The sequence below is a fragment of the Lepisma saccharinum genome, chromosome 8, assembly GCF_977018435.1.
Source record: "Lepisma saccharinum chromosome 8, izLepSacc3.1, whole genome shotgun sequence".
In the NCBI taxonomy this organism is placed as follows: Eukaryota; Metazoa; Arthropoda; class Insecta; order Zygentoma; family Lepismatidae; genus Lepisma; species Lepisma saccharinum.
In genome coordinates, this window is record NC_139236.1 from 11,945,893 (window position 1) to 11,965,188 (window position 19,296).

The 19,296-nt window shown below is 39.2% G+C and overlaps 1 protein-coding gene across 1 annotated transcript; it reads right to left on the minus strand.

Moving 5' to 3' along the window:
* Window positions 1-4,176: 4,176 nt before the first annotated feature.
* Window positions 4,177-6,330, minus strand: LOC145991359 (zinc finger MYM-type protein 1-like). The gene is made up of 2 exons (XM_083127357.1): window positions 6,192-6,330; window positions 4,177-5,657 (listed from the first exon to the last, which is right to left on the minus strand). The coding sequence occupies exons 1-2, from the start codon at window positions 6,328-6,330 to the stop codon at window positions 4,177-4,179; spliced, it is 1,620 nt and encodes a 539-aa protein (XP_082983483.1).
* Between the last annotated feature and the right edge of the window lie 12,966 nt (window positions 6,331-19,296).

Below are 19,296 nucleotides of genomic sequence, written 5' to 3' on the forward strand. Positions count from 1 at the left end.
AGCATTTTCAACATGATAAAACAATATCCTGTTTGTCAGGGGACAAAACAAGTAGCTGGGAAGCCTTTACACACTTTACAGAAACGGAAAGTATATCAAGTACCCTTTTCTCGTTTGCATATGGATATGGATGTCACTGGACCATTTACTAGTTTTGTTAACAACACAAATATGTTATGTCTGTAGTAGATGACTGCACCAGATTTCTAATAACGACTACACTACTAACGCTAGATAGTGTTACACATGCAGATGTTATGGTGGATCATGTTTTTCTGAAATTTGGAGTTCCGACAAAGTTAGTTTTGGATAGAGGTTCTATGATTCAGAGTTATTTATTGAGAGAACTCCCTGATCAAGTTGGAGTTACATTAAAATTAATTGATACCCCAGCACACTTCAGTAACGCAGTAGTGGATAGAAGCTTTCGTTACCTAAAGGACATCTTAAAATCGTACGTTTTAAGTAGAGACGGAAAAATAGTTAGATTTCCTACAGGCCAGCACATACAGCCCCAATACTCTTGACTTGTAGGTGAAAATTAGAAGTTGTACTTGAAAAGGAAACATTACGGAGACAGAATGTTCTCGTCGGTTTGGAATGCAGACCTTACATATTCCATTCCTTGCCTCATCCCTGGAAAGGTACCAACCAGATCTGAATCGACAGGTATTGGAATTTGTATAGCAAAGCAACCGAACCGATCTGAGAATATCGTAAGGACATTTCGAGATCAGTTTTGGATTTGGTTTGAGTGAGTCAACATCGTGGAAGAAAGAGCGCAGGTATGTACCTGGAGGACGGAGACGTCACTCCGAACTTATAAAGGTCTGAGCCTATTTACACAACCTCTCGCTAGCCCCTTTTCTTCACCCTATACTTAGATCCTGGTAACTAAATTTACCAATAAGGGAAGCAGGAAACATGGTTGTTGGCACGGATATTTCTTTGTAATTTTTAGTTCTAGCTGCGAGTTCCTTATAGGAAATATGTGCTTCAGAACGCGAGTTAGGAATGCTAAGGAATAATGAACACGAATTAGACGTATTTTTAACGAGGATTCAACATCTGGCGGAACAAACGGTTCCGATTTTGCCGCCTCGTCCAGTCACCAGGGCAAGGTCGCGATACATACAGCAGTTTTCCACCAACACTGCACATTCCTCTCACTGTGTTGCCAACATTCCTTCCACCGTTGTCAACAATACTGAAATCATGGCATTGAACATATTAAATTTTATTCAACCGGAAAAGTTTTCAGGGGCGAAACCCTTAGAAGTTGATCAATTTTCACAACTTTTGAAAATATGGCGGATGCATTAGTTTCGACCCCTGCAAAAAGAAAAGATTCGTTGCCTTTATTCCTCACTGGAATTGCTTTAGATTTATAACAGGATTAAAGTCTCAACCAGATTATGCAAATAAGAAGTATCAAACCAAAAACAAAAATGACCAACACGTTTAGGGACATTGGTCAACATCTCAACAAATCCAAGAAACCCCCAAGCTTACATCTTATGTAAGTATGCCTTGATCAAGAAATATCTCCCCCAAGCATCAATGGAGCATGTAATTTATTACATTGTGAGGGGACTACGTACACATTACCTTCAAATAGTTTCCGACAAGAAATTTAATTCGATGGATGAACTTATGCTGTTCGTCAACAACTTGCAAAGAAAGGAAACCCTTTTGGAAGAGGAAGCGTACAGAGAAGCTAAGGAATTAGCGGAGCATAATAGGCGGCCATTTTTGCCTCTCTATTTAAGTTAATGTTCCTAGTGGTTCCAAAGATGTGGCATGTTATCGTCAATCAATCACATGCACGGCGTATCTATTCGTATCCAGTCCTCCAAGAACTGTCGTCATTCTATGCCATCTGTAAGCGCATCCTCCAAGGTTTGCTAAAATGTATAAAACACTGTTGAATGAAATGTGAATTACGTCAACTTTTTGCTCATATAAGCTTCTTAGGACTGGACCTAGAGTTTAACCTCCTAAGACCCAGATAACTTTTTTTTATTTCATTTTTATTTAAATAACATTTTTTTAATATATTTTCATGGCATTTGTGATGAAAAAATGCAAAGAATATTTTTGTGATGCCCACAATCGCCAGAAACCACGGTACAGCATACTGTACTCCGGGACTCTGTTCGGTGAATGATTCTTATAATTTTTTGGGCACTATGAGGATAACATTATTATTTTTATTTGTAAATAGACTTATTTATTGATTGAATATACCTACTCTTCTCAACAGAATACATTATATTCTACACTCATACAGTATTACATTACATTAAGATATTCCATTAGATCTAAATTTAATAATCATTTCAATGTGATGTAGTACATACTTTTGACTGTACTTGTGAATTCAGGATATGCTGTTCTTCCTTGGTAAAATGTAAAATCTAAACTACTTCAGCAGGTCTCATAAAAGCTTTTATATCAAGAGGATTTGTTTTATTCAGACAGAATATATTCAAAGAACACACATCGGAAAATGGCTCTCTCAAGTCATCAACAGAAACATCAGATTCTCTATTTTGATTGAGACATCCTAGCCTCACAATACCAATCAGGGACCTAGCTTTCACAATAGCTCCAACTGTAGTTCTTCCATAAATATATCATAATCGAATACTACTTGTAAATACGTCTTGATAGCAAAGAAACCATTTTGTGTGCAACGTTCGAAAGAAGCGAGGCAACCGGGTGCAGGCGAACGGGGCGAGCCATTGGTCGCCGCTGTTGCATTATACATTTTTGCTACTCACATATGTCGGGAGTTTGAGAACTCTTATACACTCAGGGCTTGCTGGGTGAAAATATGGGAAACTCGATTATGAAACATTCCATAACTATTTATTTAAATAAAGGCTCGTTGAATATGTTTTAGTCAAAACTTGCTTACAATTATCATAATTTACAAAGTCCAATTTACAATAAAAATTCCTTTTCATAAATCTACACTCGTTTACAATGGCAGAATGAGAAATATTGCCTAAGCCAAAATTAATAACATTTCTTAAAGAATTTAATATTTAAAAAATTGCTCCTTGTTAATTCTAAAGTTTCCCTACTTTGGCGCTATTAACCTTTAATCAGATGTCAATGACATTGATACTAACAATTACTTATCCTGATAATAGTCATGGCCCTCGTTAAACACCTTATCTCTCTCAGAGCGAGGAGTAGGGGTGTATATATAACAGTGGCGTGCGGTGACATTTAGACTAGGGTACGCAATAGAAATACGTAAGTGAAATCCTTAGTGGATAATTTACCAAACTTTGGAAACAATACTAGTGGCTGTATCAAATGCATTCATATGAAGAAAAAAAGATTTCTGCCGCATTTTTTGATATGTTAAAGGAAGCAGAATTTAAGCTTCCTTTATGCACACTAAAGCTGATTGAATTTATTTGAATTGAAATGGGATTTAATTCAGGATTTTTTTATATAAAGATATAACCTTAAAACGCTACCGGAGAGATTCAGATGTAACACGATAAAACATTTGTATGATATTTTATATACCTGCTTCGCAAATATATTCTCAAAAAAACGTGCAGTCCAACAATTCAACCTTGATTAGTGTTGCCCACGGGACGAGACGGGACAGGCTTTTAAAAATTCGAGACGAGACGAGATTGACCATGTGCCATAAGACAAACGAATATTTTCGAGACGAGACAGTATTTCCAAGAGACTCCACGAGACGAGACAGGCCAAACTCTCGTCTCGTGGGCAACACTAACCTTGATTAGTTTCTTCATGCAGCGCGATGCACATTGAACGGGAACGAAAGAACAGTCAAATGTTTAAATGAGTAATATCTTAGTTAAGGGTTGAGGAAGAAATACACACATGCATATATAGTACGTATGTATACATACAGGATGTCTCCATACAACACCGACAAACTTTCACAAAGTGTAGAGGACATCAAGATGAATAACATATTTGGTCTCATTTTAAAACACGTTATTCGTCCCCATGTCCTCTACATGTTTTGAAAAAATTGTCGGTATCTCACCCTGTATATGAAAAAATGTAATTTTGACTACATATTTGAGCATGCATTTTGAGAAATAAAATGCTCACCTGTACGTTTCAATTATCCGTGTTTTTTTCTGATTGCCTTATGAGGTTCACCGGTTACTTCATTTACTTGAAAACGAAATCCAGTCTTCTTTCCTTCTTCAAAAACTCTTCTATCACTTGATCGTAGAAGGACGGTTTAAGTTTTAGTTCATACAACAGCTCCTTTTCAATTGTAAGTAATGAAAGTTGTGATAGCCTCTCCTGGTTCATGGTGTTCCTGCAATATGTTTTCACACGCTTTAGGGTGGAAAATGACCTTTCCACAGAAGCTGTTGTAGAAGGAATGACTAGAACCAGTTCCACAAGTTTCCTGAATTCCTGTATACACACACCTAAACCACTATTTCTAATAATTTCATGGCTTTCGTGAGGGTACTTTTGCTGGAATTGAGGTGAAGAATATACTACTTGTAGCTCGTTCTTGAGCCTCGGAAAATCAAAATATTGCCCATATGTTGTCTTTAGTGACAGGAGTGCTTCTTCCGGAAAAGTTCGCGAATATTGTGGAAACTTGTCTGGGTTCAGCAATTCCACAAACTTAAGACGATGGAAGTTACCAAATCTTTCTCTCAGCTGGGTAGAAATGTTGTCTATAATTTCGTTAAAAATTTGCCTGTAGCGTTGTTTTGCATCGCCCCTCGTATCTGTGGAAAGGTGGCGACGTTTTGTAGGTGGTCCTCCAGCTAAAGCCTCTGTACTATTCCAAAAGTTCAGAAATCCCTCCCTCTTCCGTTCAATTGTCTCTTTTGTGCTCTGGACATGGTTCAAACAGAAGGTAATGTCATAACATTTGCTCAGTAATATATTGTATAACACATCAGTATGGGCGAAAAGATCAGAAAATATTACTAGTAAAAACAGGAAATCAAAATCATTCAGGTCTCGCTCAAATCCCTTTGCTGCAGATATGGTTTCATTGTCCCATCTTTTGGGATCTGACAGAATGCTCTGAAACAATTCCGAAAGACTTTCAATGTTTTCAAGGACAACGTGAACTAGCCGAGAATGGTAATTCCACCTCGTTGGTGCAACATGTGGCAATCGGCGATGTACAATTGTCTCCAAAAGTTCAGTGCGCTTAGATGATCTATTAAAGAATGCAGCCAATCCATCAAGCGTAAGGAAAAATAATCTACATTCCTTAATATTTGCGACACTTTGAGACAAAACTAAGTTCAGCGAATGTGCTAGGCAGTGAACAAATATAGCAGATGGTAGTTGTTCTCTGATTCGCGCTTGGACTCCATTTAAATGGGAAGCCATGACTGCTGCTCCGTCGTAGGTTTGACACACTATTTTGTCCTTCATATTGAATTTGTTAATGTAACCCATTACAATGGAGGAAATGCTTTGTGCCGTCTTATCAGAACTGCAGTCCGTGAAGCCCAAAAACCTTTCAACTGCTCCTTTACTGGGGCTTATTATTCGCACAATGGCTGATAATTGTGAATGTGTTGACACATCGGACGTCTCATCAATCATAATGGCTGCAAACGAGGAATCGTCAACTTCTTTCATAATGGAATGCCACGTTACTTCAGAGACTGCATGTATCAGATCATTTTGTATTCTGTTGGACATACCTGAAAATATTGTTGCGGTTTCTAAATGAGAGGCTAATAATGAATCATATTGCGAAAGAAGACGCACCAATTCCACATAATTGCCCGCATTACTGGAAGCGTGTCCTTTTGAATGGCCACGGAAAGGAAGTTCTTGCTTGCCCAGAAAGCATACGACATCTATAAATCTTTTCACAATCTCACGATTACGTTTCACGTTTTCGTTATGACGTAACACGTCGTCTCTTTTCTGTTGATCAAGTTGTAGCTCGATTCTGGTGTTTCCAAAAGTTTTAAAATCTAAACTTGACCTTATATGACACAATGATTTTTCATGCTTTCGAATAGCATGTGATAGATTTGATAAATCGCAATACCCTCTACTATTCCATACGCCTTTCTCGGATGAGAACAACAAACAAGGCCAACAATAAAGTTTTACCGTTTTCATACTTCCAGTCAACCACTCTGTAGAGCTGTAAGTTCTTTCCTGAAAATGCCTAACATACTGCTTACCATCCTTCGTAACTCCTGCCTGAGACAAGTCCTCCAATTCAGGAACAGGCCTCCCATTTCGGATTATTTCCACTTTCTTTTCATAACTATATGACGAAAAACCCCTCTCCAGAACGTCGTCAACAACTCCCGATTCCATATTATTTCTATTTCACCTCTTCACCGCACTGACAAAACAATAATAAGAACGAAACACTGCAAATTTCACACGCAAGACGGAAGAAACAAAAAACGTCAACCTCTCGCGGTAACAAGTGTCTCCTTCCTCGAAATAGCCACTCACATTTGTAGATGAATGGATCAGGGTTGTCAGTCGACGAGATATTTTGTAGAATGAAGAAATTACGGACTCTCGTAGAAAATGCATCAGAATAGAATGGTATTAATCCCAACACACTTCAAAAGCTCAAATAAATGTTGGGCAGGGTTCGAAGTCCTGAGGGGGAAGGGACGGATTTTCCCCCACCAATAATCTTGGCCTCAAAAATCCCCACACCAAAATTTCCCGGGGGGGGGGAGAGTTTTTGTTATAACAATGAAAGATGAAGGATAATATTGAAAACATACACTACCTCTTCAAGAGATCTTTAACAGATCTACACCAATAGCAAAATATGTACAATAGAAGTAAAACAAGAATGCAAGACAAATATAAATATGATGTTAATAGAAAAACTATTGCATAATAAAACGATTCCAATTATTTTTGTAATTTATTGACATCTTTAACCCGTTAGTAAATGAATTAGTTTGCTACTTTATAAATATCTGATGTATATAAAAGTAACAAATTTCTTTCTTTCTATGTATTTATTAATAATGCATTTTTAAATATTTAGAAATTCATAATTTTTTATATTGAATGACATTATAAATATGTATATCATAATTATATTATGTATATATGTAAAATATGCGCGCGTGTGTGTAGATTGAGATATTCCCCCCCACCGCCAATATGATATTGCACCCTTATGTTGGGCACAATATAACGTCCATTTACATAACTTTGCAACGTAAGGGAGCGGGGGTACATTCGAATCCCATAGTAAGCAATGTGTTTATGTTTTTTCCTTTCGTTCATTTATATCGTCGGGTCAACAGTCAACACCCATCCTTATCATAAGCAGAAATGCAAAGTGACAAGAATACAATTTTGATCTCTAGAATGAGAAAGACAGTTACTGAGAATGGTGTGAAACATGCAAATTGTCCATATAATTTCCCTCTGACACATTGACATGACGCCGAAAAGGGTTTCAGGTAAAACGCAATTATCAGTCGATCACTCCATTTCCCTCACCTCCCGATAAACATTTTCTTGCCTTCCGCTCCGATTTGTATGTAAGTAATCAATTTTTATAACGCATTTTTATTGCAACCAAAGCACAGGGATTAATTTATCTAAGCGTGTCTGTCCAATGTTAGTAAACTAAACAGTAGAGAAAAAATATATGTTGACTACTACCAACACTGCAGACGCTGCCAAAATCTTAGGTACCCTGGCTTCTTAGAACCATGTGTTTTGAACAGGAAAATGCACCGTGTGATGAGCGCGGGAAGACCCAAACATATGGTGGGGGCTGATCGGAGCCAATGGGGATTGCCCTCCGAATTTCTAGGGTACCCAACAGAGGCAGCAGCTTTTGCTCGTGGAAATCGGCAGAAGCCAAGGTGGATGGGGTGGGTGCGAGCAACACCGAAGGCACAATCGGGATCATTCGGGCAGACGTTCGGGACTGCCTGGAGGGCCAGGCTACTCGCGCAAGACAGCAGCGTTCTCGGACGGAAGATAGAATTTCTGGCAGTGGAAGGGGTTTCAGAGAGACGATAGTTGAATTTTCATGCTCCGAGAAGGTGGGGAAATTATTTTTTTTTCTTACGGTGTTGTGGGTACTCAGTGCGTACCTTGCGTATCCAGAATGCACGCCGCTGATATATAAACCAAAAGTGAAACGTTCTCACACTTTTACACTCAGTATATACATACTGGTACGAACATACGTTCGGGTGCCTTCCCACGGTACGCGTGGATCGAACCAGTCGGTATGACAGAGTACCTCCTCACAGCACGAAGCCGGGATCGAAACTGGTTCGTTTACCTACCGCTCAGTTAGAGACTTGGGGACGAGCCAACTAAGGCTCAGGTACCTTACCTTGTTCCTCAGCACGAGGCTGGGGTCGAACCAAGGTTCGGATACCTCTCCTCAGTCTTAACTGGGTTCAGACTAGGCTGTTAGGGCTAGAGGTGGATCTCTCAGCCTAAGCTGAGGAGCCAGCCCTCGATGTGCTCCAGTCAGTGTCCACAAACCAACTGATATTAGGGCCACACTCAGGCTTCTTTTATAGCATTGGGAGCCCTGATCGCAGCGTAAGTATGTGGCGATTCTAGGAATTACTTAGATTTACTATGGTTGCGCTGACCAGCTGCGCACAGTAATAACTACTACCAAGGCACCTCTAGTGACATACATATGAACTCGGTGCTTAAGATATATTGAATACAGCCAAAGTTACCAACGTAGGGTATTAATTAACATACATATCAGAAGTGCCTTACAAAATCAACTAATGAAAATACAACCTTGAATATCACTTGTAATGGGTACACTGTGATATGCGTACGAGTTTTGAAAGAGGTGGTTGCGTTGCGTCCTAATATTTTTGCTAGTCAGTCCTTAATTGGCATTTTACCATCTTTGCCTGTATTTGACGTTTTTTATAGGAATAATGGGCCAGAGAGGTAGTATGACCCCACCAACCCCCATTTCGGCATGCCACTGTGCAAACTTCGCCATTTATTCCAATTAAATCTTATAATTAAGTACTATAAACAACTCATTACTAAACGTCTTCAACTCAGGAACGTTCTATTGATTGATTGATATACTTGTTGTTTTTTTTTAAGTCCACTTTATGCACAATAAGATTAATCGAGACTGGGCCTACAGTTTAAAGTGAGATCCGAACCACTATGTGCTTCCACCGGGTGCGAACCCGAGATCCCTTGATTACAAGGCAATGACGCTACCACTCGGCCATCGGGGAGGCAGAGGAACGTTCTGAATGAAGTGAATGCCCACTACTCTTCATACTGATCTGGCAAGATTTATCAACTATTTGATGCACAGGGTGGGCCAAAAGTAACGCATGATAGGCCGGAATACAATAGTAGATCACTGTATTGGCCACCATTGTCAAAACACAACTGTAGGCGGTCACCCATCGCTTGCAGGATTCGGATTATCAAGTCCAGCGAAATAGCATTGCAGTCAGAAACAATTCGCTCACAAATATGCTGTTTGTCCCTGATTATCAGTGATGTGGGGCACTGGCTCTCGATCTGGGTGCCCCCTCCCCCGCCCCACTAACCTCTTTGAGTATCCTTCGCATTCACATAGCAGAATGACTTCTACCCATTCTTCAGTAGTCAACATGGTTCACCGGCAAGACGAAAAGGCAAACATTTCACATTTATCTTCATTCGCCTATGGTGCGGGACTTTTGGACCACCCAGTAGAATTTCCTTCTCAATATATTGAACTAAGTATGGAAAAGTCAAGTTTACTGCAGGAAGAAATACTAGGTGCTGATTATTGATGGTAAGCGGAGTAATCGGAGTGTTAGCAATGGGATTCTGTAAATAGTGTATATTTGATAACAGATCAGAATCCTGCATAAAGTTATAATATTAATTGCAAGACACGGAAATAATATTATTAATTGTCGACCAACAATAGTATTCTAAACAATGAGTAAACATTCTGTTTACATCAAAAAATTTAAGAGTAAGCAAGAAGACCTTGAGACCCAAAGTGCAGAATACTGTAATTCACGAAAACGACATTTCAAATGCAATGAAAAATACGATTTCTGAAAAAAAAAAGACATATGTCAAGCCCATCTCTAGCATTCGATAATAAACTTCTTCTTCTTGAGGCGCTACAACTTCATGTATTGAAAGTTTTGGCCTTCTCAACAACATCTCTCCATTTTTTCCTATCCCGGATGCTCTTCGTCCAATTCTTTACTTTCATGTCTTTCAGATCTTGAATTATTTCATCTTCCCACCGTTTCTTTGGCCTTCCTATGGCTCGTGTCCCAAGTGGTTTCCATTTATATATTTCTCTTACTAATCTTTCATCAGACATTCTATTTACGTGCCCAAACCATCTTAGTCTTTGTGATTTTATGAAATTTATGATATTTTCATTCCTGATTAACTTGTTGAGTTCTTCGTTGGTTTGTATTCTCCAATTTCCATCAGGTTCTTTTAGAGGGCCATAAATTCTTCTTAAGATTTTCCTTTCAAATATTGAGAGTTTCTGTTTACAGGAGTCTTTGAGGGTCCAAGTTTCGCATGCATATGTGGTTATGGGTCTTATTATGCTATAATAAAGTCTCAGTTTCGCAGATTTAGATATTAGTTTGCTCTTAAATAGGGCTAAGTTGGCAAAATATGCTTTATTACCTAGAATAATTCTCTCTCTAATTTCTTCTTCAATTGTGTTGTCGCCATTTACAACTGATCCAAGATATTTGAAAGATCTCACTTCTTCTATTCTCTCGTCGTTTATAATTAGGTCTTGTAATCTGCTTTTACCTTTTACACATCTGAGATATTTAGTTTTCTGCATATTAGTTACGAGCCCCATGTTCAAAGCTTCACTTTTTAGTTCTTCAAATGTTTCTATTAATGTCTTTTTCGTCCTTGCTGTTATAAGGATGTCATCAGCATATGCAATACATTGTTTTAATCTTGTTGATATGTTTCCTCTCAATTTCATCTGTTTCAATACAGAGTCTATCACTATACTAAACAGAGTTGCAGACAAGGGATCACCTTGCTTGACTCCACCTTCTATTTCGAATTCTTCACTCAGTTCCCTGTTAATTTTGACTCTTCCTTTATTGTTGGTTAAGGTTAACATAATTAGTCTGATTAGTTTAGATGGTACTTCATATGATTTTAAAACATCTATTACTTTGTTCCTGTGTACTGAGTCAAATGCATGGGTAAAATCTATAAACAAGTTGTAGAGTCCAATATTAAATTCATAGCTTTTTTCAAAAATCTGTCTTACTATGAATATATTATCTATAGTTGATCTGTTGGCTCGGAATCCCATTTGATATTCGTCAAGTTTGTATTCAGTGCATTCCAATAGCCTTTTATTTAGTATTATAGCAAGTATTTTATATGCAATGTTTAGGAGTGTAATTGGCCTGTAATTATCACAATTTAATCTATCTCCCTTTTTGAAAATTGGGCACACTATACCTTCATTCCACTGAGTTGGTAACTTTTCATCATTCCATACACTTAATATCAGCTTGTGCAACTTCTGTTTCAATGTTCTTCCTCCATTTTTAATTAATTCTGGAGGGATGTTGTCTGATCCTGCAGCTTTATTTGTTTTTAGATTTTGTATTATGTGTGTTATTTCGTTCCACGATGGAGGATGTAGTTCTTGTTGATTATTGTCATTCTGTTCTATTGGTGCCTGCATACTTGTTGTTACATTATTATTAAGAATCTTTTTAAAGTATTCCTTCCATCTATTTAGGACTAGTGCTTTTTCTGAGATGATGTTACCTTCTGTATCTTTACACATCATTGGCGATACTGTTTGCTGTTGTTTAAAGGATTGTATCTCTTTGAAAAATTTTCTTGTCTCATTTTTCTTGTAATTAATTTCAATTTGCCTTATTTTATCATTCAACCATTTCTTCTTCTTCTCTCTACACATTTTATTAGCTTCTTTCCTTTTTACATTATATAATTCTTGGCTGGCCCTGGTCTTTATTTGCATTGCTCTCCTTCTTGCTTTGTTCTTTTCTTGAATAATCCTTCTGCAATCTTCATCCCACCATTCATTTTTGGGGGTATATCTTTCTTTTTGTATAACTTCTTTAGCTGCCTCATTTATCGCATTCTGTATGTTACCCCAATCTTCGTTAACACCTTTGCTTCCCTGGAAATTTTTCAATTTTTCATGTAATACTGCTCGATATTCCTTCATTTTTTTCGGGTTTTGTAGGTTTGATTTATTCCATTTGCTTTTTGGCGAAGATTTTATCTTATACATTGCAGGAATAGTCTGTTTTAGGATTACTCGCACCAATATGTGGTCAGAGTCAATATTTGGGCCTCTTAAAGATCTTACATCATTTATCAAATCCTTTTTGCTGCTGTTAATCAGGACATGGTCTATCTGATTAATAGTACTTTGGTCAGGTGATATCCACGTTCCTTTATGTATTCGTTTATGCTGGAATTGGGTGCTCATGACCATCAGGTTATTTGCAGCTGCAAATTCACATAATATTTCACCATTCTTACTTGTTACATCATGTAATGTGTGCCTACCTGATATTTTACTATATATTTGTTCTTTTCCCAACTTTGCATTAAAATCTCCTAATATAATCATTATATCACTTTTTGGAACACTGTCTATCATATTTTGAATATTTTCATAAAAGTTTTCTTTTATTTCATCTTCTTTATCTTCAGTTGGTGCATATGTGTTGATTAGGGTTATATTGTTATACTTGCCCTTAATTCTCAGTTTACATAATCTTTCGTTGTAAGGCACAAATCCTATTATGTGATTTTGTATTCTTTTTTGTACAATGAAACCTGTACCAGCTAGTCCTCTTTTATCTCTTGCACCACTATAGAATACTGTGTAGTCCTTTTTGTTTATTACACCACATCCACTCCATCTGGTTTCTTGCAGAGCTACTATTTCAATTTGTGTTTTCTTTATTTGTTCAGACAATTCTTGCATCTTTCCTGGTTTCAGAAGTGTCATTACATTCCAAGTTCCTATGTTTAACGTATTCCTAGTCCTTTTCACATGCTTTTTTCGGCATCCATGAATCTGTCCGGCTTTTCCTTGTTGAGAATTTTTAGCGGGTGAAATTTTTATGGTGCTAGGGTGCTGGCCTCGCGCCCAACCCCCATACCTTGGAGGACCAGGAATTTTTTTTTAGGGTTGTTTCCCTTAGGAAGATTGGCTTCTCTATGCCTATTGAGCTCCTCCCGCCCTTGGTTTTCTGTTAGGGTTTTCCTTCCCTTAGCCTTTGGGGATCCCTCCCCTTACTGCAAGGCAACAGTAGCTGAGCTTATTTAGTGGCGGCTCTCCTCGCCACATCGCAGGATTTTCATCGGAGTCTTGCAGTATTTACTGAGATGCAGTTGCCACTCCGCATCTCACCGCCTCCTCCAATCCTGCTGCTGCTTGTCCGCGACTGTTTCCAGCTAGCCAACATATCTGCTGGCCGTTCCCCTATCCGCAACCTGGGGACGCGCCTGGTGGCATGCAGCTCTGCCTCTGGGAAGATAACCCAGCCCAGGCGATAATAAACTGCAAATAACAAAAAACTCAAAAGCAAAAGAAAAGAAAGCTATAAATTATAAATATCATTTAGCCTGTTTCAAGTGCCGCCTTATGTGGTTTACGCCAAGATGTTATTTTCATGTTTGCAAGTTTTTATACTATACATGCAGAGAACTATGAAGTCAATAAAATTCACACCAAAGGTCGGAGGCTAGCAGAAATGCAAGGAGATCACACGAATCCCTGCTGCCATCCAGTGCAGAAATTTTTAAACATGAAGTACAGTATACTGTACCGTGGACCTTACTAAAAAAAATAGGAGTTAAAGTGAAATGCGAACCACTATGCAATGTACGTACACCGACGACCCAACCCTTACCTTACAAGGCGAAAGTGTATTTATTGGCATCACGGAAATTATAAATAAAGAAGTAATGTATAAAGAATTCGTAAAATAAAAGGAACAACCGAAGGGGAAAAGCCTAGTATTAGAACTTAGTGCATTGTATTGTGTTCCTATAATGAAAAAATACATGAGTTTTTTGCTCTGAACCTAATTGCGACAATGACGGTAAATGATGATTTCATGAAATTGATGAGGATCGCTAACAAAGGGGAATAACGCATGACTAGGCCTATAATAAAGTTGTGAAACTTTGGTATCGGGGCTACCACTAATGCCAATCATATTGAAGTGATAAAAAATCTTCAACGTAGTAACTTTGAGGTATGTGAAGCACTTGAAAACTGGTTCATTTATGTCGTCTTAAATTTTCCCCACTAGTAACACTTTCAGACTCTTACAATATCATCATGAGGTCCACAAATGTATTTTGATGAAATATTTTAAAGCTTTGTTGGTTGGTTGGTTGATTTGATGTTTTAAGTTTAATTTATGCACAGTAAGACTAATCGGGACTGGACCTACAGTTCAAAGTGGGATCCGAACCACTTGTGCCTCCACCTGGTATCGAACCCGGGACCACTTGATTACAAGGCGATGATGCTACGACTGCGCCATCGGGGAGGCCCTGAAGCTTTGTGTGTGTATTTATGTGTGTGTATATATATGTATGTAACAGTAGCAGGACCAAAGGATACTGAAAATGGAATTAGTTTTCACGTATTGCTTGCATTTTTCTTCCAGATGGCCAAGGGACTGTTAAGGGGCACAAAGGGGCAATTGTCCTCCCTCGGTTTGAAATTTTATACAAATCAAAATAAAATTCGTAAAATTTTCTTGATCGCTTCGCTCGCAATGTCTGGTTTAATTACGGTTTCGTCAAGATAGGATGGTCAATGAGATTCGACCCTGGTAACGGAACGATCTCAATTTAAAAATATTGTAAAAGAGAATGACATTGCGCATCGTGAAATTATTTGCAATCTATTAAATCAATATTGTTTTCACTTTGCAAAAATTTGGATTTAAAAATTTTCTTGCTTGCTTCGCCCGCAATGTCATTCTTTCTGTAATGCATTGGAAATGACCAGAGGGAGAAGTAAGACCGATTGAGATGGTTGCTGCTAAACAGTTCTGTCTTAAGTTCATAAACATTTGTTTTGAGGATGTGTGAGAGACAATTTATGTCATTTTTGCTTTTGGTTTGTTATTATTGGTTAGTTAGTTGATGTTTTAATTGAACTTTACGCACAGTAAGGCTACTCGGGACTGAACCTACAGTTTAAAGTGGGATCCGAACCAAAATGTGCATCCAACGGGTATCGAACCGGCGACCTGGTATGTTATGAGGCGGATGATTTGAGAGAGAGAGAGAGAGAGAGAGAGGAGAAGGTCTAAATATGGGCGAAGGTTTAAATATGGGTTTTGGAGTTATCAGCGCTCCCGGGTGCTGCAGCCTGGCAGAGGCTATTGGAACTGGTTATCTGTCAAGGACAAAGGTTGCGGCGCCAATTCGCAAGAGAAAGTGGTGGTTAGTTTCGGCCATGGACGCTGTTATAGAATTGCGACCTCCGAAAACTTTTTGCAGCTTTGTTTTATCTCAGCGTTTTCTGAATTATCATGTGCTCTGAGTAGCGAGCACAAGTTCGAATACTTCCTTACGGTTCGCTTTGGGTACGCAATCCTGTTTCTTGTGACCGTTTGAGAATCTGGTAAGCTTATGGAGCAGACCGTTCTCAAGAGTGAAAGAATACGCTGTTTTTTTCATACTTAGGGCTAGCTGAGGGGTCGTCTTCTAATGTTTCAATTATGTCGCCAAAGTAGGGGTCTTGTCTTTGTGCAGAAGCCATGTCAAAAGACTTCGCTTGGATGGAAAATACCTGGCGCGCCATATCTTCGCTATCGGAATTAATTAGCCATATTTACAGGTTGGCGTTGGCCAGTGTATTATTTATTAGCCGATGAAGTGTGCTGAATATCGAAGTCGAACTCTTGAAAAAAATTGCATTCCTCGCCAGTAAAATACTTTCGGCTTTTGTTGTTATCAAATAAGAAAGCGAATGATTGTCTGTAAAAACCGTGAATTTAGAGTTTATGAGAAAATACCTAAAGGTCTTTAATACATATTGCGCTGCTGTGATCTCAAATGTGAAAACGTCATATTTCTTTTCGGTGTCTGTAAGACAGCAACTACAGTATGCTATTACAGAACCGTAACGTCTTTTTCTTCCCGGAGGAGGGCCCCAGTCCACAAATGCAAGCGTTTTCTTCCGTGAATCGTAGCTTTTAAGAACGGGCACAGTTGTTGCATGGTTTTTAACGTATTAAAAGCTTCTTAATGAATTTCGGTCCTTTAGCACTTGACATTCTTTTTTAGCAAGCGAAATAAACATTCCACGGGGACATGGAAACCGGATAAGAACTTCCGTATGAAGTTAATAAGCTCGAGGAAACTTTTTAGATTATTTTTCGACTTCGGCTGGGGGAAGTCTGTGATAGCCTTGATAATGTGATCCGATATTCGGGTACCCTTTTGAGAGACGAGGTGGCCCAAGATGGGGACCTCGTTATACAAATATTTACATTTCTTAGTTCCTAACTTGAGATTAGATTCTCGTACTTTGCGAAATACCTTCTCCAGAACGTGCAGCATTTCTGTTAATGTGTCGGCACTGCAAATAATATCATTTGTGTAGCATGATACTTCTGAAGCAGGAATTTCACATAGTACCTTGCTCATGAGAAAATTCATTACTGCAGATGAAGTCTTCATTCTCATAATTAACCGTGTAACGACCGCCATGTTAGGCAGATTCCAGTCGTATATTAGCATTTATCTTATTTATACTTAATTGTTTTTATAATTCATGTATATATTTACGTATTATCTTATGTTATAATATTATTCGCGTATTTTTGCAACATTTATTCAGAATTTACAGGCTAATAATTATCCCAAATAATATATGCAACGATTTCATTGTTTTTCAAGCACAAGTTAAATACATTTCTTCTTAATATCGATTTTTGTTCAACAATGTACAAGACTGAAGTAATTTGTCTTCGTTATAAACTAAATCTTTATTTAATCATTTTTATGTGCAAGGGTAAATATGATTTAATTGATAAAATCAGTTTAGTAATTTCTATATAGTTTAATATTGTAATATTATAGCAAAGTATTTCTCCCTCGTTTTCAATAAAATATCGTTTTCCTATTGGCTGTTTATGTTAGGAGTTGAGGTCTTGCTATTAACTGTGAAGGCGGTGCGCGGACTCTCGTGTTAAATAAATTGCTTATCACTGCCTGCGAGCGTGCATGACCCAACAAATTATAACTTTTAACATGTGCGAATCAATGTGTACGCGCGCGATTCGTGATTAAAGATTTTGGATATTTTTAATATAAAGTATTTGGAATTGTATTTACTGTCACGTGTCGCAATTCGGTGGTTACCTTCCTGGAGGAAGGGCGGATCGTCTTAATCCCGATCCCTGGGTGAGAACTGGTGCTCCCAACTGACCAGCCGGAGCAAGGAGCGGTGTGTTGCAAATTCGGATCTCCATACCCTGGAGTTACTTACGAGTGGTGGCACGTTGCATTGCATTTTGTCGCAGCCGCAACGTGGAGCGTTGCATTGCATTTTGTGGCGCCGCAACTAAGGGGCGCGAAGAAAGAAGACTTCCCCCTTCCCAGTGAAGTGTTGCCCAGTGCTCCCTTAGTGTTTTGTCCACCCAATCCATTGCCATTTCCAGAAGATGGATCGTGGTGATCGTCGGATACTTAGAAGCAAAGTTCGCACCGAACTCTCAGAGACATCGGCAGCGTGCTGCAGCCAGCCGTGGAGCGACGTTTCAGGTTACCAATGTTTGGAGTGTCGGCTTCTTTATCACCCGGAGTGCTGTCCTATGATAGAGACTGTTGTGGTTGGAGGTGATCAGCAGTTTCGATGCCAGAAATGCTTCGAAGTGCGACTTCAGCCAACTCCGACGGCTACTGTTTCGTCTCCAGCAACAGTGATGCCTGAGCGGGTAAATGTTTTGGTGGCCTCCCTTGCGGAAAAGGAGAGTGAGCGACATGAACAGCTGATTGCAGCATATTTAGAGAAAGACCGAGAGCGGGAAGAGAGATTGAAGGCCGAAAAGGAGGAGTAGAAGAGACGCCATGAACAGCTTTCGGGTCAGTTGTCCGAAATGATGCAGCAACTCAGTTCCATTCCTGCACGGATTCAGTTAACTGAAGAGAGGATAACTCAGGTGGAGTCGGCACAACAAGAACTCGTTTGTAAACAGACTGTTTTAGATACTGAAGTTGTTGCTGTACAGGAAGAAGTGACGGGACTCAGTGGTCGACTGTCAAGTGAAAGTTTGGGACTTCGAAGACATGTGCAGAGTACGGTGACCGAAACACGCTCCACTCTAATGGACTCAATAAAAGAACTTGGAGAACGAGTGACAAACTTATCGTTACGTGCAGACACGGCTTTCCATGATACAGGTTTAGCTTCACTAGAACTTCCAGTGACAGACGAGCGTGACGTAACCCGTAAGTCAGTACCCGTTGCCCAAACAGCTGATAGACTTTGCAATATGGGTAACGATAGACAGCTATCTTCTCATGTCCAGGTACCCATTTCTCATCCAAACGAACAAGCAAGAAACGATCAGCGGCGTGGAATGAGATACGAAGATCCATCCGACAAAGACAGTGTCCTGTGCCAAGATCGTGTTTTTCGAGTTCCCCGTATGACAGACATCAACCAGCTGCCGAAGTTTGATGGAAACATCGAAGCCCATACTGCCGAGAAATACCTCCGCGAGTTGAACCTAAGTTTCGATCTGATACAAGTGCCAGATGAGTGTCGATTGGACTTGTTGTCGAGAATTTTTGTTGGCACTGCAGAGCACTGGCTCTCGGCTAATTGTGACCAGTTTCTCGACTACGAGGATTTTTGTGATCAGTTTAAGGCACAGTTTGCTTCTATTGAGGCCAAGCAAAGACAACTTGCAGCCTTGCGAAGACGGTGGTACTCGCGGCAGACCAATGCGAGCATGGAAAGTTATGCCTGGAGCATATACGCGGGATTTAAAAATCTATCGGACACTCTGCGAGAACCGGAAGTTGTTACGCTAATTATCGAACAATTGCCCTTCCGTGCACGTCATCTGTGCCTTGCGAATGCACCCAGAAACATTCGTGATCTCACTGCTTTCCTGAAAAGCTACGAGTCGTGCGAAGAACCCATTGGCTTCAGACAGTATGATAACGCAGGTGGTGAGCGACGACGTGATGAAGATGATAATTCTCGTCGTCCGCAGAATACCAGGTCGCCGCAGGTGCGCACGATTAAGCAGA